We start from the raw sequence: 21711 nt of genomic DNA on the forward strand, positions 1-21711 counted from the left end.
TTTAATGCATGTCCTGCAGCCGTTCTGAGGTATCAAAAGCTGTACCCAGGTGGTCGGTCATGCCTCAATAGTGCATATCTGGCCACTGCTGGAAGAGTAGAGGTGGTCGTTTCCAAGGGACAAGATGGCAACATATAATGGGAATTATCTTCACACAGGTAATTTTTTTGTAAAACCATGCATTGAAGAAATGGATATTTCTGTCAGATATATTAAATGAAATGTGAATGCAAAGGTGACAACCCTTTAAAGTGTGGCACAACATTAAAATACTGCATATTCATTCAGTTCCTAATCAGTTATTTTTCTTATTTTACTTCTTTGCAGGAAGTGATGTCAGATTTGGAAGAAAGTAAATATCAGAATGCAGAGCTACGTCTTTCAATATATGGTCGTTCTCGCATGGAATGGGACAGTTTGGCGCTTTGGGCTGTTAGTCATAAAGTACATTCCAACAATGTCCGATGGCTGGTGCAGATTCCACGACTCTAGTAATTATGATGTCTTTTTTATTTTCTTATAAAAAAATCTTCTGTTTTCCTTTCATAACATGTTATCTATTTATTTATTTATGCATTTTTTGAGTTGACGTTTTCATTGATATCGATTTAGGAACTGTACGACCCTTTCATTAAAATTTTTATCATTGTGAATATACTACTTATCTATAACAGACTAGGGTCCCGGTGCATAGCCGGTATGTCTTTGCTGCATATCGCTTACCGGTAACACCCGCGATCGGTGCTAGCACAGATTGCGGGTGTCTTCACATCGATCGCCTGGGCGCCGCCATCTTGCTGCGGATCGTCGCTCCCCGATGACGTCACGGGGATCGCGATCCGTTTCCATGACAGCTTCGGGTCTCACGAAGGCCCGAAGCTGTCTCGTTTTAACCCATTCATTGCAATGTGCTAATTGCAATGAAGAATAATTTTAAAGAACTAGGTTCAAAGCTTAAGGAAAGGACCTCCAAGGTAGTATTCTCCGGAATTCTACCTGTGCCATGCGCTACACAGAGCAGACAGCGGGAGCTCAGGGAGTTAAATGCATGGCTCAGATCCTGGTGTAGAGCAGAGGGATTTGGGTTCCTAGAGCATTGGGCTGACTTTTCACTGGGGTACAAGCTGTTTTCTGCAGATAACTTGCACCTAAGTGGAAGGGGGGCTGGTGTGCTGGGGGAGAAGATCCTAGCAGGGGTGGCGGAGTATTTAAACTAGGCTCGGGGGAGGAGGAAAAGGAAGACACTGAAGGGGTAGACAGGTCAGAGAGGGGGCAGGTTATGTTGGTGGGTGGTGAGGTGGGCGGTGTATGGGGGCCTAAGGCAGTGGATAAGGAGATCCACAAGTTGCAGAACAGTGGTGAGGATATATGTGCCAGTAAAATTACTTTAAATCAGATAAATAACTGTGGAAAATTAAATTGTATGTTCACAAATGCCAGAAGTATCTCAGGCAAAATGGGCGAGCTTGAGGCTCTGATATTAGAGGAACAGTTAGATGTTGTTGGTGTAGCAGAGACATGGCTCGATGCATCGCATGATTGGGTTGTTAATATTCAAGGTTTTACACTCTTTCGGAAAGACAGGGCAAATAGGAGGGGAGGTGGTGTATGTCTGTATGTCAGAAGAGACTTAAAAGCGATTGTGAATGAGTCAGTGGTCTCAGAGTGTGAGGAGGCTGAAACTTTGTGGGTTGAAATTCAAAGCCAAGAGAGCTTTGAAAAAATTATTTTTGGTGTAATTTATAAACCCCCTAACATCTCTGAGGAAATAGAGGGTCACCTATATAAACAGATGGAGCGGGCTGCACAGGAGGGGACCGTAGTGATAATGGGAGACTTTAACTTTCCAAATATAAATTGGGGTCAGGGCTCGTCTTCATCTATGAAGGGGAGACATTTTATCAACTTTCTGCAGGATAATTTTATGGTGCAGATTGTAGAAGATCCCACAAGAGGTGACGCATTGTTGGACCTTGTGATTTCGAACAATGAGGAGATTGTCCAAAATGTCAGTATCAGGGAACCCCTTGGGAACAGCGATCATAATATAATTATTTTCCTCTTAAACTTTAAAAAGCAGAAACAGGTGGGAAAATCGAAAACTTTGAATTTTAAGAGGGCTAATTTCCAAAAATTCAGGGCTGCAATACAGGATATAGACTGGGATCAGATACTGTCACATGGTGATACTAATGTTAAATGGGAGAAATTCAAATCTATCCTGGGTTTTTATACTTCTAAATTTATTCCAATAGGTAACAAGTATAGACGGGCTATATTACACCCCTCGTGGCTTAGAGCTACAGTTAAAAGGGCAATTAATGAGAAAAAGAGGGCATTTAAAAAATATAAATCTGACGGGTCACCTGAGGCTTTCAATACTTACAAAAAACTTACCAAAATCTGTAAAAAAGAAATCAAATCAGCCAAAATACAAAATGAAAGACAGGTAGCTAAAGATAGCAAAACAAATCCCAAGAAATTTTTTAGGTATATCAATGCAAAAAAAAATGGGTCACAACAGGTTGGACCCCTTTATTCTGAAAATGGGGCATCGGTGACTGGAGACCAAGAGAAGGCAGAGATACTTAATAGGTTTTTTAGCTCCGTTTATACAATAGAAGAGAGAACTTCTGACTTGGGTGGTGCCAGTGCGGGTAATGCACCCTGTAATATACTAGACTGGCTAAATGTAGACATTATCCAATCTAAGCTCAATAAAATCAATGTGTACAAAGCTCCTGGACCAGATGGGTTACACTCCAGAGTTCTTAAAGAACTCAGTTCTGTTATTGCTGTACCGCTGGCTAAAATCTTCAGGGATTCTGTAATGTCTGGTGTGGTGCCAAGTGACTGGCGCAAGGCAAATGTGGTGCCAATATATAAAAAGGGCTCTAGAACTTCACCTGGCAATTACAGGCCTGTAAGCTTAACTTCCATTGTGGGGAAAGTATTGGAAGGGTTAGTAAAAGACTACATACTGGAGTATGTGACATCAAATAGTATAATAAGTGACAGCCAGCATGGGTTTACTAAGAATAGAAGTTGTCAAACTAACCTTATCTGCTTCTATGAAGAGGTGAGCAGGTGCCTGGATGGAGGAGCAGCTGTGGATATTGTGTTCTTGGACTTTGCAAAGGCATTTGACACTGTCCCTCATAGACGCCTGATGGGTAAAATTAGGGCTATTGGTTTGGCAGAAATCATTTGCAATTGGATTGAAAACTGGCTGAAGGATCGTATCCAGAGAGTTGTGGTCAATGATTCATACTCTGAATGGTCACCAGTTATGAGTGGTGTACCCCAGGGTTCTGTGCTTGGCCCACTACTATTTAATATATTTATTAATGATATAGAGGTAGGAATTAATAGCACTGTGTCTATTTTTGCAGATGACACCAAACTGTGTAGTGTAATACAGTCTATGGAGGATGTTCATAGGCTGCAGGGTGACTTGGACAAACTGAATGTTTGGTCATCCACTTGGCAAATGAGGTTTAATGTGGATAAATGTAAGGTTATGCACCTGGGGGCCAATAATCCAAAGGCAAAATATGTCCTTGGGGGAGTAAATCTGGGAGAGTCCCTTGTTGAGAAGGACCTGGGGGTACTAGTAGATCATAAATTGAATAACAGCATGCAATGTCAATCAGCTGCCTCTAAAGCCAGTAGGATCTTGTCATGTATCAAAAGTGGTATGGACTCTCGTGATAGGGATGTAATATTACCACTATACAAGGCACTGGTTCGGCCACACCTGGAATATGCTGCCCAGTTCTGGGCACCGGTCCATTAAAAGGATGCCCTGGAGCTGGAGAGGGTTCAACGTAGAGCCACAAAAATGATAAGGGGTATGGAGGGTCTCAGTTATGAGGAAAGATTAAAACAACTAGATTTATTTAGTCTGGAAAAGAGACAACTACGAGGGGACATGATTAATTTATTTAAATATATGAATGGTCCATACAAAAAATATGGTGGTAAGTTGTTTCAGATTAGATCAAATCAAAAGACGAGGGGGCACTGTCTCCGTTTGGAGAAATCAAGGTTTAATCACCAGAGGCGACAGGGCTTTTTTACTATGAGAACGGTCAATCTGTGGAATAGCCTGCCTCAGGCGCTGGTCACAGCAGGGACAGCGGATGGCTTCAAGAAGGGTCTAGATGCCTTTTTACACCTAAATAACATTGATGGTTATGTTATATAGGATTGTTTCCCCTAAATCCCTTCCTCATCCAATCCCTTCCCTTCCTTGGTTGAACTTGATGGACAAGTGTCTTTTTTCAACCGTAGAAACTATGAAACTATGAAACTGTAATGAATGAGATGGAAAATCCCCATATACTGCCATACTCCCAAATCCCCCCCTAGCACTCATATAAATATTAATAAACAGTAAAAATCATAAACACATTAGGTATTGCCGCATCCAAAAATGCCCGATCTATCAAAATATAATAAGGGTTTTTCCACTGCGTTTAACCCCATAACGGAAAATCGCGCCCAAAGTCGTAAATGGCATTTTTTTTTGCCATTTTGAAAAATCTAAAAAAAAATTATAAAAAATTATCAAAAGGTCGCGCAGTCCTAAAAATTATAGCAATGAAAACGCCATCAAAAGTCGCAAAAAAATTACACCATCCACAGCTCCGTACACCAAAGTATGAAAATGTTATTGGCGCTGTCAGGTTCGCTAGGGAGAATGCTGGGACTTCTGGTTCTTCTGCTGGTGCCAGCAGCGTTCTCCGACCCCCGGCGCCTATCCGCGCAAACTCCACCTCTCGTCCCGGGCAGCGGCTGCTAAGATCTCGCGCTGTCTAGGAGTTGTGTTCGGAACTGCTGGGACTTGTGGTACCTCTGCATGGGACCTGGTTGTTCTGCACCCTGAGGGGTTAATTCCCAGAAGCTTCCAGCTCCTATCAGGTTCTGGAGGTGGAGTTCTGGCTGCATAAATTGCAGCTTCACTAGTCACCTGTGCCAGTGTTTGATATCCCTTCATCACTCGCTCGCTGCATTAGGTTGACTTGCTCTGTATCTGTGTTGTTGTGACCTCGGCTAGTTTTTGACATTGACTCTTTGCTTACTGATTTTGCTCTTGACGTACTCTCTCGTTGTGACTCCGGTTAGTTTACCATTCTTTTGTGTTTTATGTTTGTCACTCTTTTTGTGTTTCCCTTCCCACAAATGTATTTCGAGTCTTCAAGTATTCGCCCCACGGTGGGGGGGCTATAGGAAGGGACAGAGGTTGGGACAAGCTCAGGGCACACTATCCCCTGTCTTCTGTGTTACCCAACCATAACAGGCGCCAGAAGATGACAAAATCCCCCAAAAAAATTTGTACAGGAGGTTTTAATTTTTGTAAATGTATGAAAACATTATAAAACCTATACAAATTTGGTATCCCCTTAATTGTACCGACCCAAAGAATAAAGTAGACATGTCATATGGGGCACTCAGTGAAATCTGTAAAATCCAAGCCCACAAGAAAACGTCGCAAATGTGTTTTTTCACCATTTTCACTGCATTTAGAATTTTTTTCCTGTTTCCCAGTACACGGCATGGAATATTAAATACTGTCACTATAAAGTGCAATTTGTTACGCAAAAAATAAGCCGTCACACAGCTCTTTATGTGGAAAAATAAAAAAAGTTAGAGATTTTTGAAGGTGGTGAGTGAAAAATGGAAGTGAAAAAACTTAAAAAGGCCAAGTCGTTAAGGGGTTAAAAATAAAAGAATAATACCTCAGTCTTCTGGTCAGGTCCGGAGCTTCCCCTTCGCTGTCTTCCTCCTCCTGCCGGCGGCCGCACAGTGCTTCACGCGCAGCGTCCTGCAGCACACGGAGCACCACTTTACGGCGCTAGGACCCGGCACCGCACTGCTGCTTAGGACAGGGTTTTTGCTGCACGGCAGCGTCTTGCAGCAAATGAAGCATCACTTTACGGTGCCAGCACCCAGCTGTGGGCCCCGCCACTTGCCCGGGTCTGCCGGGTGCTGGTGCCGGCCCTGTCTATTATTGCAACTAATTACTTGCAATCTTGGGATAATCTTGGGATAGACTTGCGTTTAGATTAATTGTTGAAGCATGCATTCTCTTTTTGTATCTTTTTTCATATTGTTTTTTTTTTACTTTTTAGTGATGTATTTCGAAGTAAGAATCAGGTTAATAACTTTCAAGCAATACTGGAGAACATTTTCTTGCCTTTGTTTGAAGTCACTGTAAATCCGGCCAGTCATCCAGAGTTGCACCTGTTTCTGGAGCATGTAAGTAACCTCATTGCATTCAGTGAGATTGCAATACAGAATCTCACTCTAGTCCAATCTTGTATAAGAACACATACGAACCCACTCAGTTCCAGGTGCGCAATTCTCCAGGCACACCTTTCTTTCCCCATATACAAGAACTTGAAAATGGATGAGGTCGACACTCGCTTGTTTCTTCAAATCAATATGAATTCTTTATTGGTCCATGATAAAAAGCTAACGCTTACATTCATAAAGAAATAGAGGCTTACTGACGCTTTTCCGACCCTAATTATGTCTTTAGTCATAGATTACATACAAAACAATAGTGTGGGCAAATATTCACCGAAAGTAAACTTACTAGGCACCTCGGATGCGTTCTTTTATCATCTGGCTCGTGCACCCTACGTAATCTTGGTTACAAATCACACATGCAATACAATACACCACATTTCTAGTGTCAACATCAACCTCCTAACACACTAAAAGGCAGACCCACATTTGTTACAACATTTAGTGAAGAATTTAAATGCATACAAAGCATTGTTAGTGCATATTTACTAGAGGGACTTAATGTGTCTACCAGGAGGGAGACCACAACAGGGAATGTGTTGTCCCCTAGCTGTGTTGGTAAAGCCAATCCAAAACACTCTTGGTTAAAGAGAACCCGTCATGCAAAATAACTCCCCTAAACTAAATATATTTTCATAAACTGCCATTAGAGAGCATTGCCTCTATCCCTTCATTGTCCCTCTACATGCCTGTAATCCTAAGCAATGAGGTCCTAAAGCTGTATGCAAATGACCTGTGAAATGTCCAATGAAGCATTAGCATATTCAAGCTGTCCACCTTATTCATGAGTGGGAGGCACAGCCACACCCCCGGTGCAGGACTGACAGCCTGTATAATGATGTGAGGCTGTATAATGATGTGCTTCCTGGTGCTGGTGGGCACACCCCCTGCAGCCTGTGTGTGCATGTGTGTGTGTATAGGAGAGATACAACAGCTCCAGGCAGCCATGTTACAGCAGAACATGTCAGATTCATGTGTAGCTGATGTCTGTGTCTCTCACATGTGTATTAGGAGGATGCAGCATGTCAGCAGATGCAGCACACACACTAGCAATGCTTTACTATACATTACACACAGACATGAGCAGGGGGAGGAGAGGGGAGGGGTAACAGGGGTGACATCACTGCCTCTGACCATGTGACCAGCCTCATTTACATGATAAAAAATAGATGATTTTACAATGAGTAATGTATGAAATAACTAGATAAAGGCTGGGATGGGATCCTTGTGAGCTGCTCCAACAGGTAGTAGTGACAGGACTAGTGACACAGACCTGATGACAGGTGTCCTTTAAGTACTGAAGGGTTTTTAAAATGTGAAGCTAATATATGTCTCATTTTGCCAGACACAATAAATACACCAATAGTAAAATAGATGACACAGAACTAGCCATACAAAATGTGTGATTTGTAACCAAGATTACGTAGGGTGCACGAGTCGGATGCTAAAAGAACGCAACCAAGAACACATTAATGGAGTCACAAACCCAGAACACAAAAATCCATCCAATGCAACGAAACATTTAATAGCCCGACATAACAGAGACTGGCTTGCTTTTGTTTTAGCAGTCTAGAAAGAGTTAAACTAAATAATAGGGAAAGTGATCTAAGGAGAAAACTCCTGTGAGGGATTTTGGATCTTCACTAAAGATTGCATTTTTCCAAAAGGTCTCAATGTCAGGAATGACTTGCTTTTAAACTATTGATGTTTTTCCTTATATTTTTTTAAATGCAATGTTTTGTAATGTGATTTTTGTACACTGTAGTGGTGCAATAGAAACTGTTTTAAAAATACTGATACCTGCACTAATTAGGGCCAATCAGATTACTTCTGGTGAATAGAGTATATTTGCCCACATTATTGTTCTCTTTGTTATCTATGACAAAAGACTGAATTAGAGTCTGAAATGTGTCAGGTAAGCCTCTATTTTCTCATGAATGTAAGCATGTAGCTTTTTATCATGATCCAATAAAGAATTCACGTTGATTTGAATGAACAAGTGAGTGTCGACCTAATCCATTTTCAGACACCCACTCTAAAAGGGAACAAATTGTCAATAAATATTACTTGTGTGAAAAGGATCTCAGAGGCTACCAGTGCACGGAGTAGCCTCTGCTTCTACTGCCCGAAGAGGCTACTCCACGCCCCAGTAGTCTCTCTGGAAAATTTGCATATAAGGTAGATAAAGGTTAGCTTAGCTTTAGAAAGCATTATAGAATTAGGTAAAGACAGACTTAGTAGGTTAATAGGAACCTATCTTAACCCCTTTCTGCCACAGCCCTTCAAAAATCTATAACTTTTTTATTTTTCCATGTACAGAGCTGTAATATGGCTTAATTTATGCGTAACAAATTACACTTCAAAATGGTGTTATTTAATATTCCATGCCGTGTACTGGGAAGCGGGAAAAATGCAGTGAAATTGGTAAAAACCGCATATGTGCCGTATTCTTGTGGGCTGGATTTTACGGCTTTCACTGTGCGCCCCAAATGACATGTCTACTTTATTTTTTGGGTCGGTGGAATTTACGGGGATACCAAATTTGTATAGGTTTTATAATGTTTTCATACATTTACAAAAATTAAAACCTCCTGTACAAAAACTTTTGGGGGGATCTTGCCATCTTCTCGTGCCAATAACCTTTTCATACTTTTATACGGAGCTTTGGGAGGTGTCGTTTTTTGCAGCTTTTGATGGCGTTTACAATGTTATCATTTTTAGGACTGTACGATACCCAATGTGTTTATGATTTTTACTGTTCATTAATATTTATATCAGTTCTAGGGAAAGGAGGGTGATTTGAGTTTTTAGTTCTTTTAATTATATAATTTTTTTTAATTTTTATTTTTACTATTTTTTAGACTCCCTAGGGTACTTTAACCCTAGGTTGTCTATACGATCTTATCATATACTACCATACTACAGTATGGCAGTATATGGGGATTTTACTCCTCATTCATTACAATGTGCTATTCATGAGAATGTGTTATTTTGAGTACATATAAGAAACTTGTCTTCGTGGGAATACCCCTTTAATAGGTTGAACTCTGATGTTAGGTTTCCATTAAAATCTCTCTTTGCACTACTTTGTGAACAATGTTAGGAATTTTAAAGGATATATGGCACTATCTTTTATAAATTACATTCTAGAGAGCAGGGCAAATGACGGTAAGGGTAGGAAGCTTGTGGGATAATTGACTCGTGTCACTATCCTGTTGCCTCATATGTTTACTGTAGCATTCTCGATGAAGAAACAAGTACATCCATTCTGTTTGATTGTTGTGTTCATTTTCTTTCTTTATTTAGGTGGATGGTTTTGACAGTGTGGATGATGAATCAAAGCCAGAACACCATATCTTTAATATGGAGAGTCCACTACCAGAGAACTGGAAAGAGGATGAAAACCCTCCATATTCCTACTATTTATACTACATGTTTGCCAATATGACTGTCCTTAATCACCTTCGCAGGTATAGTCGTAGTACTTGTATTACTAGTGCAAGTATTATTTCACTAGTAAGAAAAATGTTTCTTCCTTTATATGTGGAAAATAGAAGGTGGCTTCAACTTTCTCCTACAGTATGTGGAAGAGTCTGGAACTTTTTATTAATTATCACAACAAAATTTTTGTTAATAGACTGTACCAGGCAGTAAGAGTTGTTAGCAACTTAGTTCTGCTTTCCAACCTACGTTCCACGACCAATGAACACCATCTTTTTCACTAAATACATAGAATTTTTACATAGGGTATTTACCCTTAATTGATTGGAAATCGAGGGGAAAAAAGCAAATGTGACACTTATGTTTTTAATTTACATTGTAGTACAAAATAACATATTTTTTTGCTTTTGAAATGAAGAAAAAACTATGCTTTATGGGGTATAACCTTGGTGATGGGTTCCACACCTTGACGCGTACCACAAGGTTACTTACAGCTGCCTTGCTCAGCTACATCCCCACAAGCCCCTGCCCTATACTCTTATACACTCCTTTGTGTCTGCAGTCAGGCTCCCTGGTTTGACCTTTTTAAAAAATTTCACCAAATGTAAGTTTTTTTCTATAAATAAATGCAAAATATATCAACCAAAATTAACTACTAAAATAAAGTGCAACATGTTATAAAAAAAACTTACTCAAAATCACTTTGGCAAGTTATAGTTTCCAAAAGATATAACCATATAAAGTGAACCATGTCAGATTTCAAAAAATGTGTCTGAGCCTTAATCTACAAAATGGCTGCATCCTTAAGGGGTTAACCCATAATAAAATACTATATATACTCGAGTATAAAAAATGTGCTGAAAAACCTCACCTCGGCTTATACAAACAGTGTACTCACCTTCCGAATCCCCCCCAAGCAGCTCCTCTTCTATGAAGCGATGCTCTATCATCGGCTCCGTGTCCCCGCCTGGTGTGCTTCGCACAGATCATGACGTCAGCCGCTCCCTGAAATTCTACTACGGTATGTGCGCCAGCATCGGCACACACTATAATGTCAGCATGCGGGGCATGGAGCAGATGGCGGAGCATCGCTGTATAAAAAAATGAGCCTGCTGGGGGGATGTACTGCGGAAGGTGAATGCACTGTTTTTTTTCTTACAGGCATTAAATTGGGGGCAGGGGTGCAAGCTATATACTAGGGGGCTGGCAGGCTATATACTACAGATGGTGGCAGTCTAAATACTACAGGGGCTGGCAGGCTATATACCACAGGGGGGTGGCAGTCTATATACTACAGGGGGGTGGCAGTCTATATACTACATGGGGTTGGCAGGCTATATACTACAGGGGTGCAAGCTATATACCGTATTTTCCGGACTATAAGGCGCACTTAAAAGCCTTGGATTTCCTTGGAAATCCAAAGTGCGCCTTATAGTCCGGTGCACCCTATGTATGGCGCTGGGCAGCGGACCATACTTACATAGGTCCCCGCTACCGGAGACAGCAGATCTCCAGCGGGAACTGCAGACCACGCGGCACGAACAACTTCTGCCGCGTGGTCTGCAGTTCCCGCTGGAGATCTGCTGTCTCCGGTAGCGGGGACCTATGTAAGTATGGTCTGCTGCCCTCCTCCACCTCCCCCTCACCTTCCCTGCTCACCTTTCCCGCGTTCCCCGTCGCGTCTCGTCCCGTCGGGTCTCCGCTCCGCCCCCGGACCTCCGCCACGCCCCCGGACCCTGCACCTTATAGTCCGATGCGCCTTATATATGGAATTATTACATATATAAGGCGCATCGGACTAATGCGCCTTATATTCCGGTGCGCCTAATGGCCCGGAAAATATGGTACTACAGGTGGCTGGCAGGCTATATACTACAAGGGGCTGGCAGTCTATACTACAGGGTCTGGAAGGCTATATACCACAGGGGGGTGGCAGTCTATATACTACAGGGGGGTGGCAGTCTATATACTACAAGGGGTTGGCAGGCTATATACTACAGGGGCTGGCAGACTATATACTACAGGGGTTGGCAGGCTATATACTACTAGAGGCTGGTGGCTATGGGGCTGCCAGGCTATATTCTACAGGGGGCTGGCGGGTTATATACTGCAGGGGCTGGCAGGCTTGCTGTATACTACAGGGGGCAGGCTGGGTCTATACTACAGGGGTTGGCAGGCTATATACTACAAGGGGCTGGCAGTCTATACTACAGGGGCTGGAAGGCTATATACCACAGGGGGGTGGCAGTCTATATACTACAGGGGGGTGGCAGTCTATATACTACAGGGGGGTGGCAGTCTATATACTACAAGGGGTTGGCAGGCTATATACTACAGGGGCTGGCAGACTATATACTACAGGGGTTGGCAGGCTATATACTACTAGAGGCTGGTGGCTATGGGGCTGCCAGGCTATATTCTACTGGGGGCTGGCGGGTTATATACTGCAGGGGCTGGCAGGCTTGCTGTATACTACAGGGGGCAGGCTGGGTCTATACTACAGGGGTTGGCAGGCTATATACTACAGGCGCTGGTTGTCTGGCTATATATTACAGGGGGATGGCTGTCTGGCTATATATTACAGGGGGCTGGCAGGCTATATACTACAGGGGGCTGGCAGGCTATATACTACAGGTGCTGGCAGGCTTTATACTAAAGGGGTCTGGCAGGCTATATACTACAGCGGGCTGGCAGGCTATATAGTACAGCTGCTGGCAGGCTTTGGATTACAGGGGGCTTGCTGGCTACATACTGGGGAGGCTGTGACCAATGCATTTCCCAACTTCAGCTTATAATCGAGTCAATAGGTTTTTCCAGGTTTCAAAATTAGGAGTCTCGGCTTATATTCGGATCGGCTTATACTTGAGTATATACGGTACTATATTAATTTGGTATGTGTCTTTTGGACTGCACAGTCAAAGCAGTTAAAATAATTCCACCCTATAATATTGTATTATCTATTTTTGTTTCTGGTAACAGGCAGCGTGGATTTCATACTTTTGTTTTACGACCACACTGTGGAGAAGCTGGGCCTATTCACCATCTTGTTTCTGGATTCATGCTGTCTCAGAACATCTCTCATGGGCTCCTGCTACGCAAGGTGAGGCTTACATAGCAACTTTTTACCTGAGTGAAGTTGGCCCCCCCACCTTGTTCAAATCAAACAAAATTGGTGTCAAACTTTGTGCTACGTTTGTGCTGGTTTGTGCAGCAGAAATTTTTGTTTGTGCCGCCATCGTTTTCGAGATTTTAATGAAAGTTTCCAGAGGTCAACCAACCCCCCCACATTGCCCAAATCAAACAAAACTGGTGCCGAACAATTCTGCTACATTTGTGCTGCGCACATTTTTGTTTGTGCTGCTTTTGTTTTGAATATATGAACAAAAAAATAAAGTTCAAAAGTTCAAGCAGCCTCCCCCCCCCACATTAACCGAATCAACAAAACTGGTGTCAAACGTTAGTGCTACGTTTGTGCTGGTTTGTGCAGAAAAATTTTTTGTTTGTGCCGCTATAATTTTTAAGTTATGTTCAGGTGTTTGAGGTGTTTAGGATGAACTGGTAAAAAACAAACCTAGTGACACTTCCCTGGTTTGATCACCTGGGGGAGCTAGCAAAGACATTGTACTTTGGAAGAAATAAACTCTGATGACCTCTGCAAAAAAGTATGAATATATAAAAAATGATAGCGGCACAAACGAAAATTTTTGCTGCACAAACCAGCACAAATGTAGCACAAACGTTTGACACCAATTTTGTTTGATTCGGTTAATGTGGGGGGGCTGCTTGAACTTTTGATTAACTTTAATTTTTTGTTCATATATTCAAAACAAAAGCAGCACAAACAAAAATTTGCGCAGCACAAACGTAGCAGAATTGTTCGGCACCTGTTTTGTTTGATTTGGGCAATGTGGGGGGGCTGGTTGACCTTTGATGACCTCTGGAAACTTTCATTTCTTAAAAATGATAGCGGCACAAACAAAAAATTCTGCTGCACAAACCAGCACAAACGTAGACAAACGTTTGACACCAATTTTGTTTGATTTGAACAAGGTGGGGGGCCGACTTCACTCAGGTCAACTTTTTTTGTTTTTAATATACGCTGAATTCTGAAATAGATATCATAATGGAAGCAATCTGTTCCTTTTACCATCAGCGTATGGGTAACTAATATGCTAATAAATTATATGTTGTAATTACAAAACAAACAGGAGGCAGGCACCCAAAAAAGCACAACAGATCATGGGGCGCATTTACAAACAGAATAAGATATTACAGGGTAATTACATGTTCACATACAACATAGGAATGGGGACCCTGCTTGCAAAATCTAGCAAGCTGTGAAGATGTGTCCAGCCCTTCTTTATAAGGTATCAGAATAAATAATGCTGTTTGAGCCAATCATCAGCTGCTATCTATATTTATAGAATCCATTTTATTCACTACAGGATTTATCAGTGAAGTAAGGTTCAGTTCAAGTGGAAGAGACATTTTTATCATATTTGACAGTAGGAACACTTCAGCTTTTAGGGCATTTGTTTCCTAATCAAAAGTATACATAAAACAAAGAATATGTATGGTATCTACTCCTTGAAATCCAGAAAGTGTAATTACAAAAAATAATAAAACCCTTTTTCAAATGAAAAAAAAATATCTATATTCGGTAGAGGTTAACAGATGTCAATATCAGATTGGCAGAGATTCAACACTCATTATTGAGAGCAGCTGAAAATGAAACCGGAAACAAATTCTCTATGTAGTGGTCAGTCCAGGTTATTGCTATTACTTCTTGTTTAGGCACTAGCTGGTGGCATGACTGGTGCGGGCGCTTACTGCAAACCTGATAGCAGCCGTACGCTGTCACCAGGAAAGCAGTGCCACCCCGCCAGGCCAGCTTGCAGCTCTGAAGGTCATGTGACCAGAGCTCAGGTCACATGACGTTTTACATCGGCCATGGGCTGGAGCAGTGAGTAGCTCTGTCCCGTCCAATGGCTGTGTGCACTCGTGCGCACACTGCCATCAGAAGGATCAAGTTAGTCCCCTGTATACAGTGAGAAGCTGCAGGGAGAATCTATGTGCATCCTCTCTGCATGTTTCTGTATATAGATCACTGATAAGTGATCCAACAGGCTGTTACCATTAGACCACTGTCATCTGTGATCTATATAAAAGAAAAGCCCTGTGTTTGTCCCTGTATAAAAAATGTAATTAAAAAATAAACAAAAAAATGAATTAAAAAAGCCCCAGGGAGGTCTGGGGGCCAGCACCAGCCCCAGTCTTGCCAGGCGGTTCTGAGGCCCTCGCCAGGGAGTTCTGAAGCCAGCGGCAACCCCAATATCAGCAGGGAAGTTTGGGGCCGGCATCAACCCCAGCCTGCTCTTTGGGAGGGGGGTTGGCCAAGGTCATTCCTATTACTATAATAGTCTCAACTGGCTACTTATGCACAGGAAACAGGGGCTGTAAGACTATGAGTTATATATTTTAGGTTTGTTATGAGTGTTACAAACTAAAGGCTAAACACTAATATTTATTGTCTTGTCTTCATTATTGTTTGTCCTTTTCTTTGTGTAGGCCCCTGTGTTGCAGTATCTGTACTATCTTGCACAGATTGGCATTGCCATGTCTCCCCTGAGTAATAACAGCCTTTTTTTGAGCTATCACCGGAATCCACTCCCTGATTTTCTGTCACGTGGCCTCATGGTATCACTGTCCACAGATGACCCTCTACAGTTTCATTTCACCAAGGTATCTAGAAGATAAGATTTGTAACAAAATGATTTGGCTTCTATGATGGGGTCACTTTATTTTGTACGGTGAATACTATCTTACACACAGTCTTTTTTCAGGAGCCTCTAATGGAAGAATACAGCATTGCTACTCAAGTGTGGAAACTTAGCTCATGTGATATGTGTGAACTTGCCAGAAACAGTGTTTTGATGAGTGGCTTTCCTCACAAGGTAACAAAACCTTACATCTGCAATATCATTACAACATGCAATACTACAGGCCATTTAATGGCATTTTAGCTAAGACTCTTAGAGAATTGCAGTACTTTTCTATTATGATATATACGTATATAATATTACAGCTTTAATTATACAGAATAGAATTATAGAATGTTTTACCACAACTAATGTGTTAGATGATATCCATGGCTAAATGCACATTAAAATCCTCATTTAATACATGGTTGTGATCTCTATAGATAATATATGGTAGATTAAGAATCTGTTTACATAGGAGATAAAGAAAAGCCATTATGTAGTACTGGTCATGCCTATACAGGCAGTCCCCGGGTTACATACAAGATAGGGACTGTAGGTTTGTTCTTAAGTTGAATTTGTATGTAAGTCGAAACTGTATATTTTATCATTGTAGTTCCCGACAATTTTTTTTTTTTTGCCCCAGTGACAATTGGAGTTTCAAATTTTTTTGCTGTAATAGGACCAAGAATTATCAATAAAGCTTCATTGCAGACAATTTTAAGCTGATTATTGCAATCTGGGACTATTTTAAAGCATCCAGAGAGCTTCACCAGAGGTCACAGTGGGCAGAGGGGTCCGTCTGTAACTATGGGTTGTCTGTAAGTCGGGTGTCCTTAAGTAGGGGACCGCCTGTATCTGTACACTCTTGATCCAAATGGATTAATAGCCACTCTTTCCTAACTTGAAATATAACATTCACATTAAATCTCCATTTCAACAGCCAATTTAATGAATCATACTGTGTAATCATAACTTTGTGCGTGTTAGTAGCAGAAAGATTGTGAAAATGAGTTTTAACTGGCCTTGGGGCACTGGGCGAGTCTTCTCTGTTGCAATATCTAATCAGAAGCCTGCTCAGCGCAGATTAATGTAGAGATCTCACATAGCAAACTAACTAGTGTACCAACTGTACTTACGCTTACTGAACACACAATGGTATGGTTACAGGGATGCTACATAACACTTGAATGTCCTTGGTCCTTGGATATTGGTGACTAATGTTGGCTATAGTTTTATTAAGAACTTTCTGTATTTACTTAATACTTATCAGGCGATAGTTGTTACTGTCTTGCTTATAAAGCTATGACATTTTTTCTTTTTATATTACTACAGGTGAAAAGTTATTGGCTGGGGCCTAATTATCTGCGAGAAGGTCCAGAGGGAAATGATATTCGCAGAACTAATGTGCCTGATATAAGGGTCGGGTATCGCTATGAGACACTCTGCGAGGAGCTGATGCTAATCACTCAGGCTCTGCAGTGTGATGAGCTGGAAACTATTCCTGAGGAAATGCTGTGTATGGGAGGACTGGATGGGAATTCCAAACGAACAGACACGGGGAGTATGGAAGATGAGAGAAAGAAACCCTAGTAAGATCTAGGTGATGGGAGGGGGGATTAGACATGTAGATGACAGCATGGGGTTCACTGTAAGAAAGAACAAGAAATAACTTTTAAGTTTGGGTTCACACTTGAAGAATGTGGAAAAAAAGCTGCAGCATGGAAAGCAAAGCATGACTGGTAATGTCTCTAAAATGCACACTATTTGGTTAAGCGAACTTCAACAGGGAAAGAAGACTTAAACATTACCAATAAGATATACGTGGCTCTTTCTAGATAGAAACATACATTAAGTCAAGAAGTTTGTTGGAATAGAAAACACAAGTTACATTTCATGCTGTGACCAAAGCTGTCACCATGAGACATGAGATTGTGCAGTAAATGTGAAAGATCAAATGACTCCTGAATCTAAGGCAGAACACTGAATATCACAATAGTGAGAGGACGTACAATAAATATGTACATGAGGTGCAAGAGGTGAAGTGTAGATGTAAGGCAAGATGTCATATACAAAAGCTGTGAAGAAGAAGGCATGCCTTATATATACTACTTGGTCACAATAAATTGCCATAAACATTTTATATACCGTGTGTACACAATTTTCAAAGGCAGTATGAGCACTTTATACTAAAGGTATATTTTTCTTACAGATGAGAGTGCTGGAAGATGTAATGATAATGAAGTAAGAGAATGTGTGTATGCTGGCAGGCATTAAGAGGTTCTTTGTTCTAGAATTTATCACAGTTTTGATTCTTTTATTGTGTTTTGTGTACTTACTACTGAACCAGTGAAACTGGATAGGGAATAAAATCATACACTGCATTCAAAGCCTACAGACCCTACATCACATTTTGTTATGTTGCATTCTGACATTCATTCAAGTTTACCCCTATTTTTCTGTGCTCAATATCACATAATGACTAAGATAAAGCAGAATGATAAAAGTCTTTTAAAATTTTTGTTTAAGTAAAAATATAAATATTGCCAAGGGTGTTCAGACCCTTGGTGCTTATTTAAAGCGAAGTTAACAGCCTTCCATCTTCTTGGGTATTACCCTTATACATTTTCACAGCTGGATTTGGAAATATTCTGCCATCCTACTCTGCATATCCTTTCAAGGTCAATCAAGTTGTATGTGGACTATCATTTTCAGGTCTTTGCAGAGATTTTTGTCAAGTCAGGGCTCTGGCTGTGCCACCCAAGGACAGAATTGCCCTCAAGCCACGCCTATATTGGCTTGACTGTGTAATAAGGGTTATTGTTGTGCAGAGCACTGCGGATCAGGTATACATTATAAGAAATCTACCATCAGAAATCTACCTATCAAGGTAGTTCAGTTGGTAGGTTCCCACTGGCTTAGAAAATCCTAGAATAATTTCCACAATAAACTACAGTTTATCTAACTAATAGGCTAATTTCTGGCAGAGGCTACTGGGGTGTGGAGTATTCATTTGGGGCAGCAGGAGCAAAGGCTTTTCTACTCTACACCCAAGTAGCCCCTGTTGTTCCTGCCTACCTTCTCGTCCCCATCGTGTTCATGTCCTGCTTCCACGTTCTCCCCTCCACTGTGCGTGTGCGCTCTGCATAGACTCAGATCTATGCAGAGCGCAAGCGCAGTAGTTCTGACTCCTGAGCCAACTGGGTGCGACTATACATGTGCGCTCTGTATAGATATGAGTTTGCGCATAGTGTCGCCTGAAGGAGCTGAGAATGCAGAAGCAGGACAGCAGAGACTACTGAGACATTGTGTAGCCTTTGGTCGCTCTGCCGGAAAGGCTACTCCACGCCTCAGTAGCCCCTGCCTTAAATTACCATATTAGTTAGATAAACTAACTAGAGACTATTCAAGGATTAGCTAAAGTTAGATTAGGGTTAAGAAGGTCAGTGGGAACCTACCATCAGATCTATCTTAATAGGTAGATTTTCTGATGCTAGGTTTCCTTTATGTACACTCACCGGCCACTTTATTAGGTACACCATGCTAGTAACGGGTTGGACCCCCTTTTGCCTTCAGAACTGCCTGAATTCTTCGTGGCATAGATTCAACAAGGTGCTGGAAGCATTCCTCATAGATTTTGTTCCATATTGACATGATGGCATCACACAGTTGCCGCAGATTTGTCGGCTGCACATCCATGATGCGAATCTCCCGTTCCACCACATCCCAAAGATGCTCTATTGGATTGAGATCTGGTGACTGTGGAGGCCATTTGAGTACAGTGAACTCATTGTCATGTTCAAGAAACCAGTCTGAGATGATTCCAGCTTTATGACATGGCGCATTATCCTCCTGAAAGTAGCCATCAGATGTTGGGTACATTGTGGTCATAAAGGGATGGACATGGTCAGCAACAATACTCAGGTAGGCTGTGGCGTTGCAACGATCCTCAATTGGTACCAAGGGGCCCAAAGAGTGCCAAGAAAATATTCCCCACACCATGACACCACCAGCCTGAACCGTTGATACAAGGCAGGATGGATCCATGCTTTCATGTTGTTGACGCCAAATTCTGACCCTACCATCCGAATGTTGCAGCAGAAATCGAGACTCATCAGCAGGCAATGTTTTTCCAATCTTCTACTGTCCAATTTCGATGAGCTTGTGCAAATTGTAGCCTCAGTTTCCTGTTCTTAGCTGAAAGGATTGGCACCCGGTGTGGTCTTCTGCTGCTGTAGCCCATCTGCCTCAAAGTTCGACGTACTGTGCGTTCAGAGATGCTCTTCTGCCTACCTTGGTTGTAACGGGTGGCGATTTGAGTCACTGTTGCCTTTCTATCAGCTCGAACCAGTCTGCCCATTCTCCTCTGACCTCTGGCATCAACAAGGTATTTCCGCCCACAGAACTGCCGCTCACTGGATGTTTTTTCTTTTTCGGACCATTCTCTGTAAACCCTAGAGATGGTTGTGCGTGAAAATCCCAGTAGATCAGCAGTTTCTGAAATACTCAGACCAGCCCTTCTGGCACCAACAACCATGCCACGTTCAAAGGCACTCAAATCACCTTTCTTCCCCATACTGATGCTCGGTTTGAACTGCAGGAGATTGTCTTGACCATGTCTACATGCCTAAATGCACTGAGTTGCCGCCATGTGATTGGCTGATTAGAAATTAAGTGTTAAAGAGCAGTTGGACAGGTGTACCTAATAAAGTGGCCGGTGAGTGTATATGTCTGTATGTTCCATTCAGCTTTCCTTCATCTGTAATCAGTCTTGCTGCCATGGCATGATGTGGTCACCACCTTGCTTTTCTGTAGGGATGACACATGCAGGTTTCACATTCTCACTATGGGATATTGAGTGCAGATTTGTGGGGGACTTTTGATTTTAGCACAAGGCAAAAGTAAAAGGATCTAAAGACTTTTAAAATGCAGAGTATATTACTATGGAAATTATTGTGAAGAAATAGACTAGACTTGCGTCTTATGTTAGTCTTTTTTGCCGTGTTCACATTTAAATGATGTTTTGGAACCAGCAACACATGGTTTGTCTAATCAACCAGAAAAATATGCGTCACTAGTTCCGAACGCAAACTTTTAGGAATAAACACATCTGGGTTTCTCTTTGCCAATTTAAAAATGGAGCATAATGTGGCAGATTTACTAAGAATGGTTCAAACAGCACAAAGTGTGGCTTGCTTGTATATAATCCAGTTTGCGCCAGATTCAGGATTTCTGGCACCGGTTCTTCATGAACTGGCCCGACAGAGTGCACCACTTTTTTCTGGTCTATCTTTAACATGGGGGCGTGCAACACACTTCTGTCGCTCTTGCATGTTAAATCTGGCGCATGGTCGGACTGAGCACCGTAACCCCCCTAATTTGTGTTGCCTGAAGCCTAGTGCAGCTGAGACGCAAAACGGTCATGTGCAACACATTTCTGGTGCAGACACTTTTTAAATACCTGCGCAAGCAGTTTGCCCTACAAAGAAAGTGCAAAATCTGACAGAAAACTGGCATAAAGTCCTTAGTAAATGTGCCCTTATGTGTGAAAACAACCTTTCAGGTGTCACCTCGTAGCTTTTATTTCATTAACCAAGAAAAATACACCAGCAATTGTATCTAGTATCAAGCTAGTCTAGCCTTCCAACATATCCGCTCCAATAATGAGAGGTTTCTGTATTTTACGATATCCTAACTTATGGGACCAATATCAAAACTTTATTTGATGCGTATGATTAGAGAAAAAAAATTATAAAATCTATGTATTGCATTTGTGGTTTTGTCACTGTGTTATGTTACTGTTCATCCTGCATGCCCAGGAGCTAATATTTGCCTTTTATCTTCTATGAAAACTTATGAAACTTCTATGCTAATAATAATTAGCATTAGGTAAATGATGGAATATGCATGAAATAAATATTTCAATCAATAGATGGATTAGGTGTCTTCCTTTACCATCCATATACAGAACCGTAATTGTATTGTTTGCTTTATGAGACCTAGCAAAAAGATGCAACCCTGATAGCCACATGTGTTTTATAGCAGATTAAGGGTATGAGTAGAATAGTTACGATAATTCATAACAAAATTATTGTTTAGTGACAGTTTCATGTACTATTAACATGAAACTGTCACTAAATAATAATTTTGTTATGAATTATCATCACAAATACTTAATCGATGAGGCCGGCCAAAGGGT

General features: G+C 41.5%; 1 protein-coding gene across 6 annotated transcripts in view; it reads left to right on the forward strand.

The window, feature by feature from the left end:
* AMPD2 (adenosine monophosphate deaminase 2) overlaps positions 1-21441 on the forward strand; it is a 115251-nt gene extending 93810 nt beyond the window's left edge. For all 6 annotated transcript variants that reach the window (XM_072137387.1, XM_072137386.1, XM_072137389.1 and 3 more), the window contains exons 12-18: positions 328-491; positions 6135-6261; positions 9619-9782; positions 12733-12853; positions 15322-15495; positions 15597-15707; positions 16848-21441. In XM_072137387.1, coding sequence (XP_071993488.1) covers positions 328-491; positions 6135-6261; positions 9619-9782; positions 12733-12853; positions 15322-15495; positions 15597-15707; positions 16848-17105 — 1119 coding nt within the window. In that variant the 3' untranslated portion in view covers positions 17106-21441. The remainder of the gene's footprint in view (positions 1-327; positions 492-6134; positions 6262-9618; positions 9783-12732; positions 12854-15321; positions 15496-15596; positions 15708-16847) is intronic.
* Positions 21442-21711: the final 270 nt, after the last annotated feature.

The sequence above is a fragment of the Engystomops pustulosus genome, chromosome 2 (assembly GCF_040894005.1).
Source record: "Engystomops pustulosus chromosome 2, aEngPut4.maternal, whole genome shotgun sequence".
Lineage (NCBI taxonomy): Eukaryota > Metazoa > Chordata > Amphibia > Anura > Leptodactylidae > Engystomops > Engystomops pustulosus.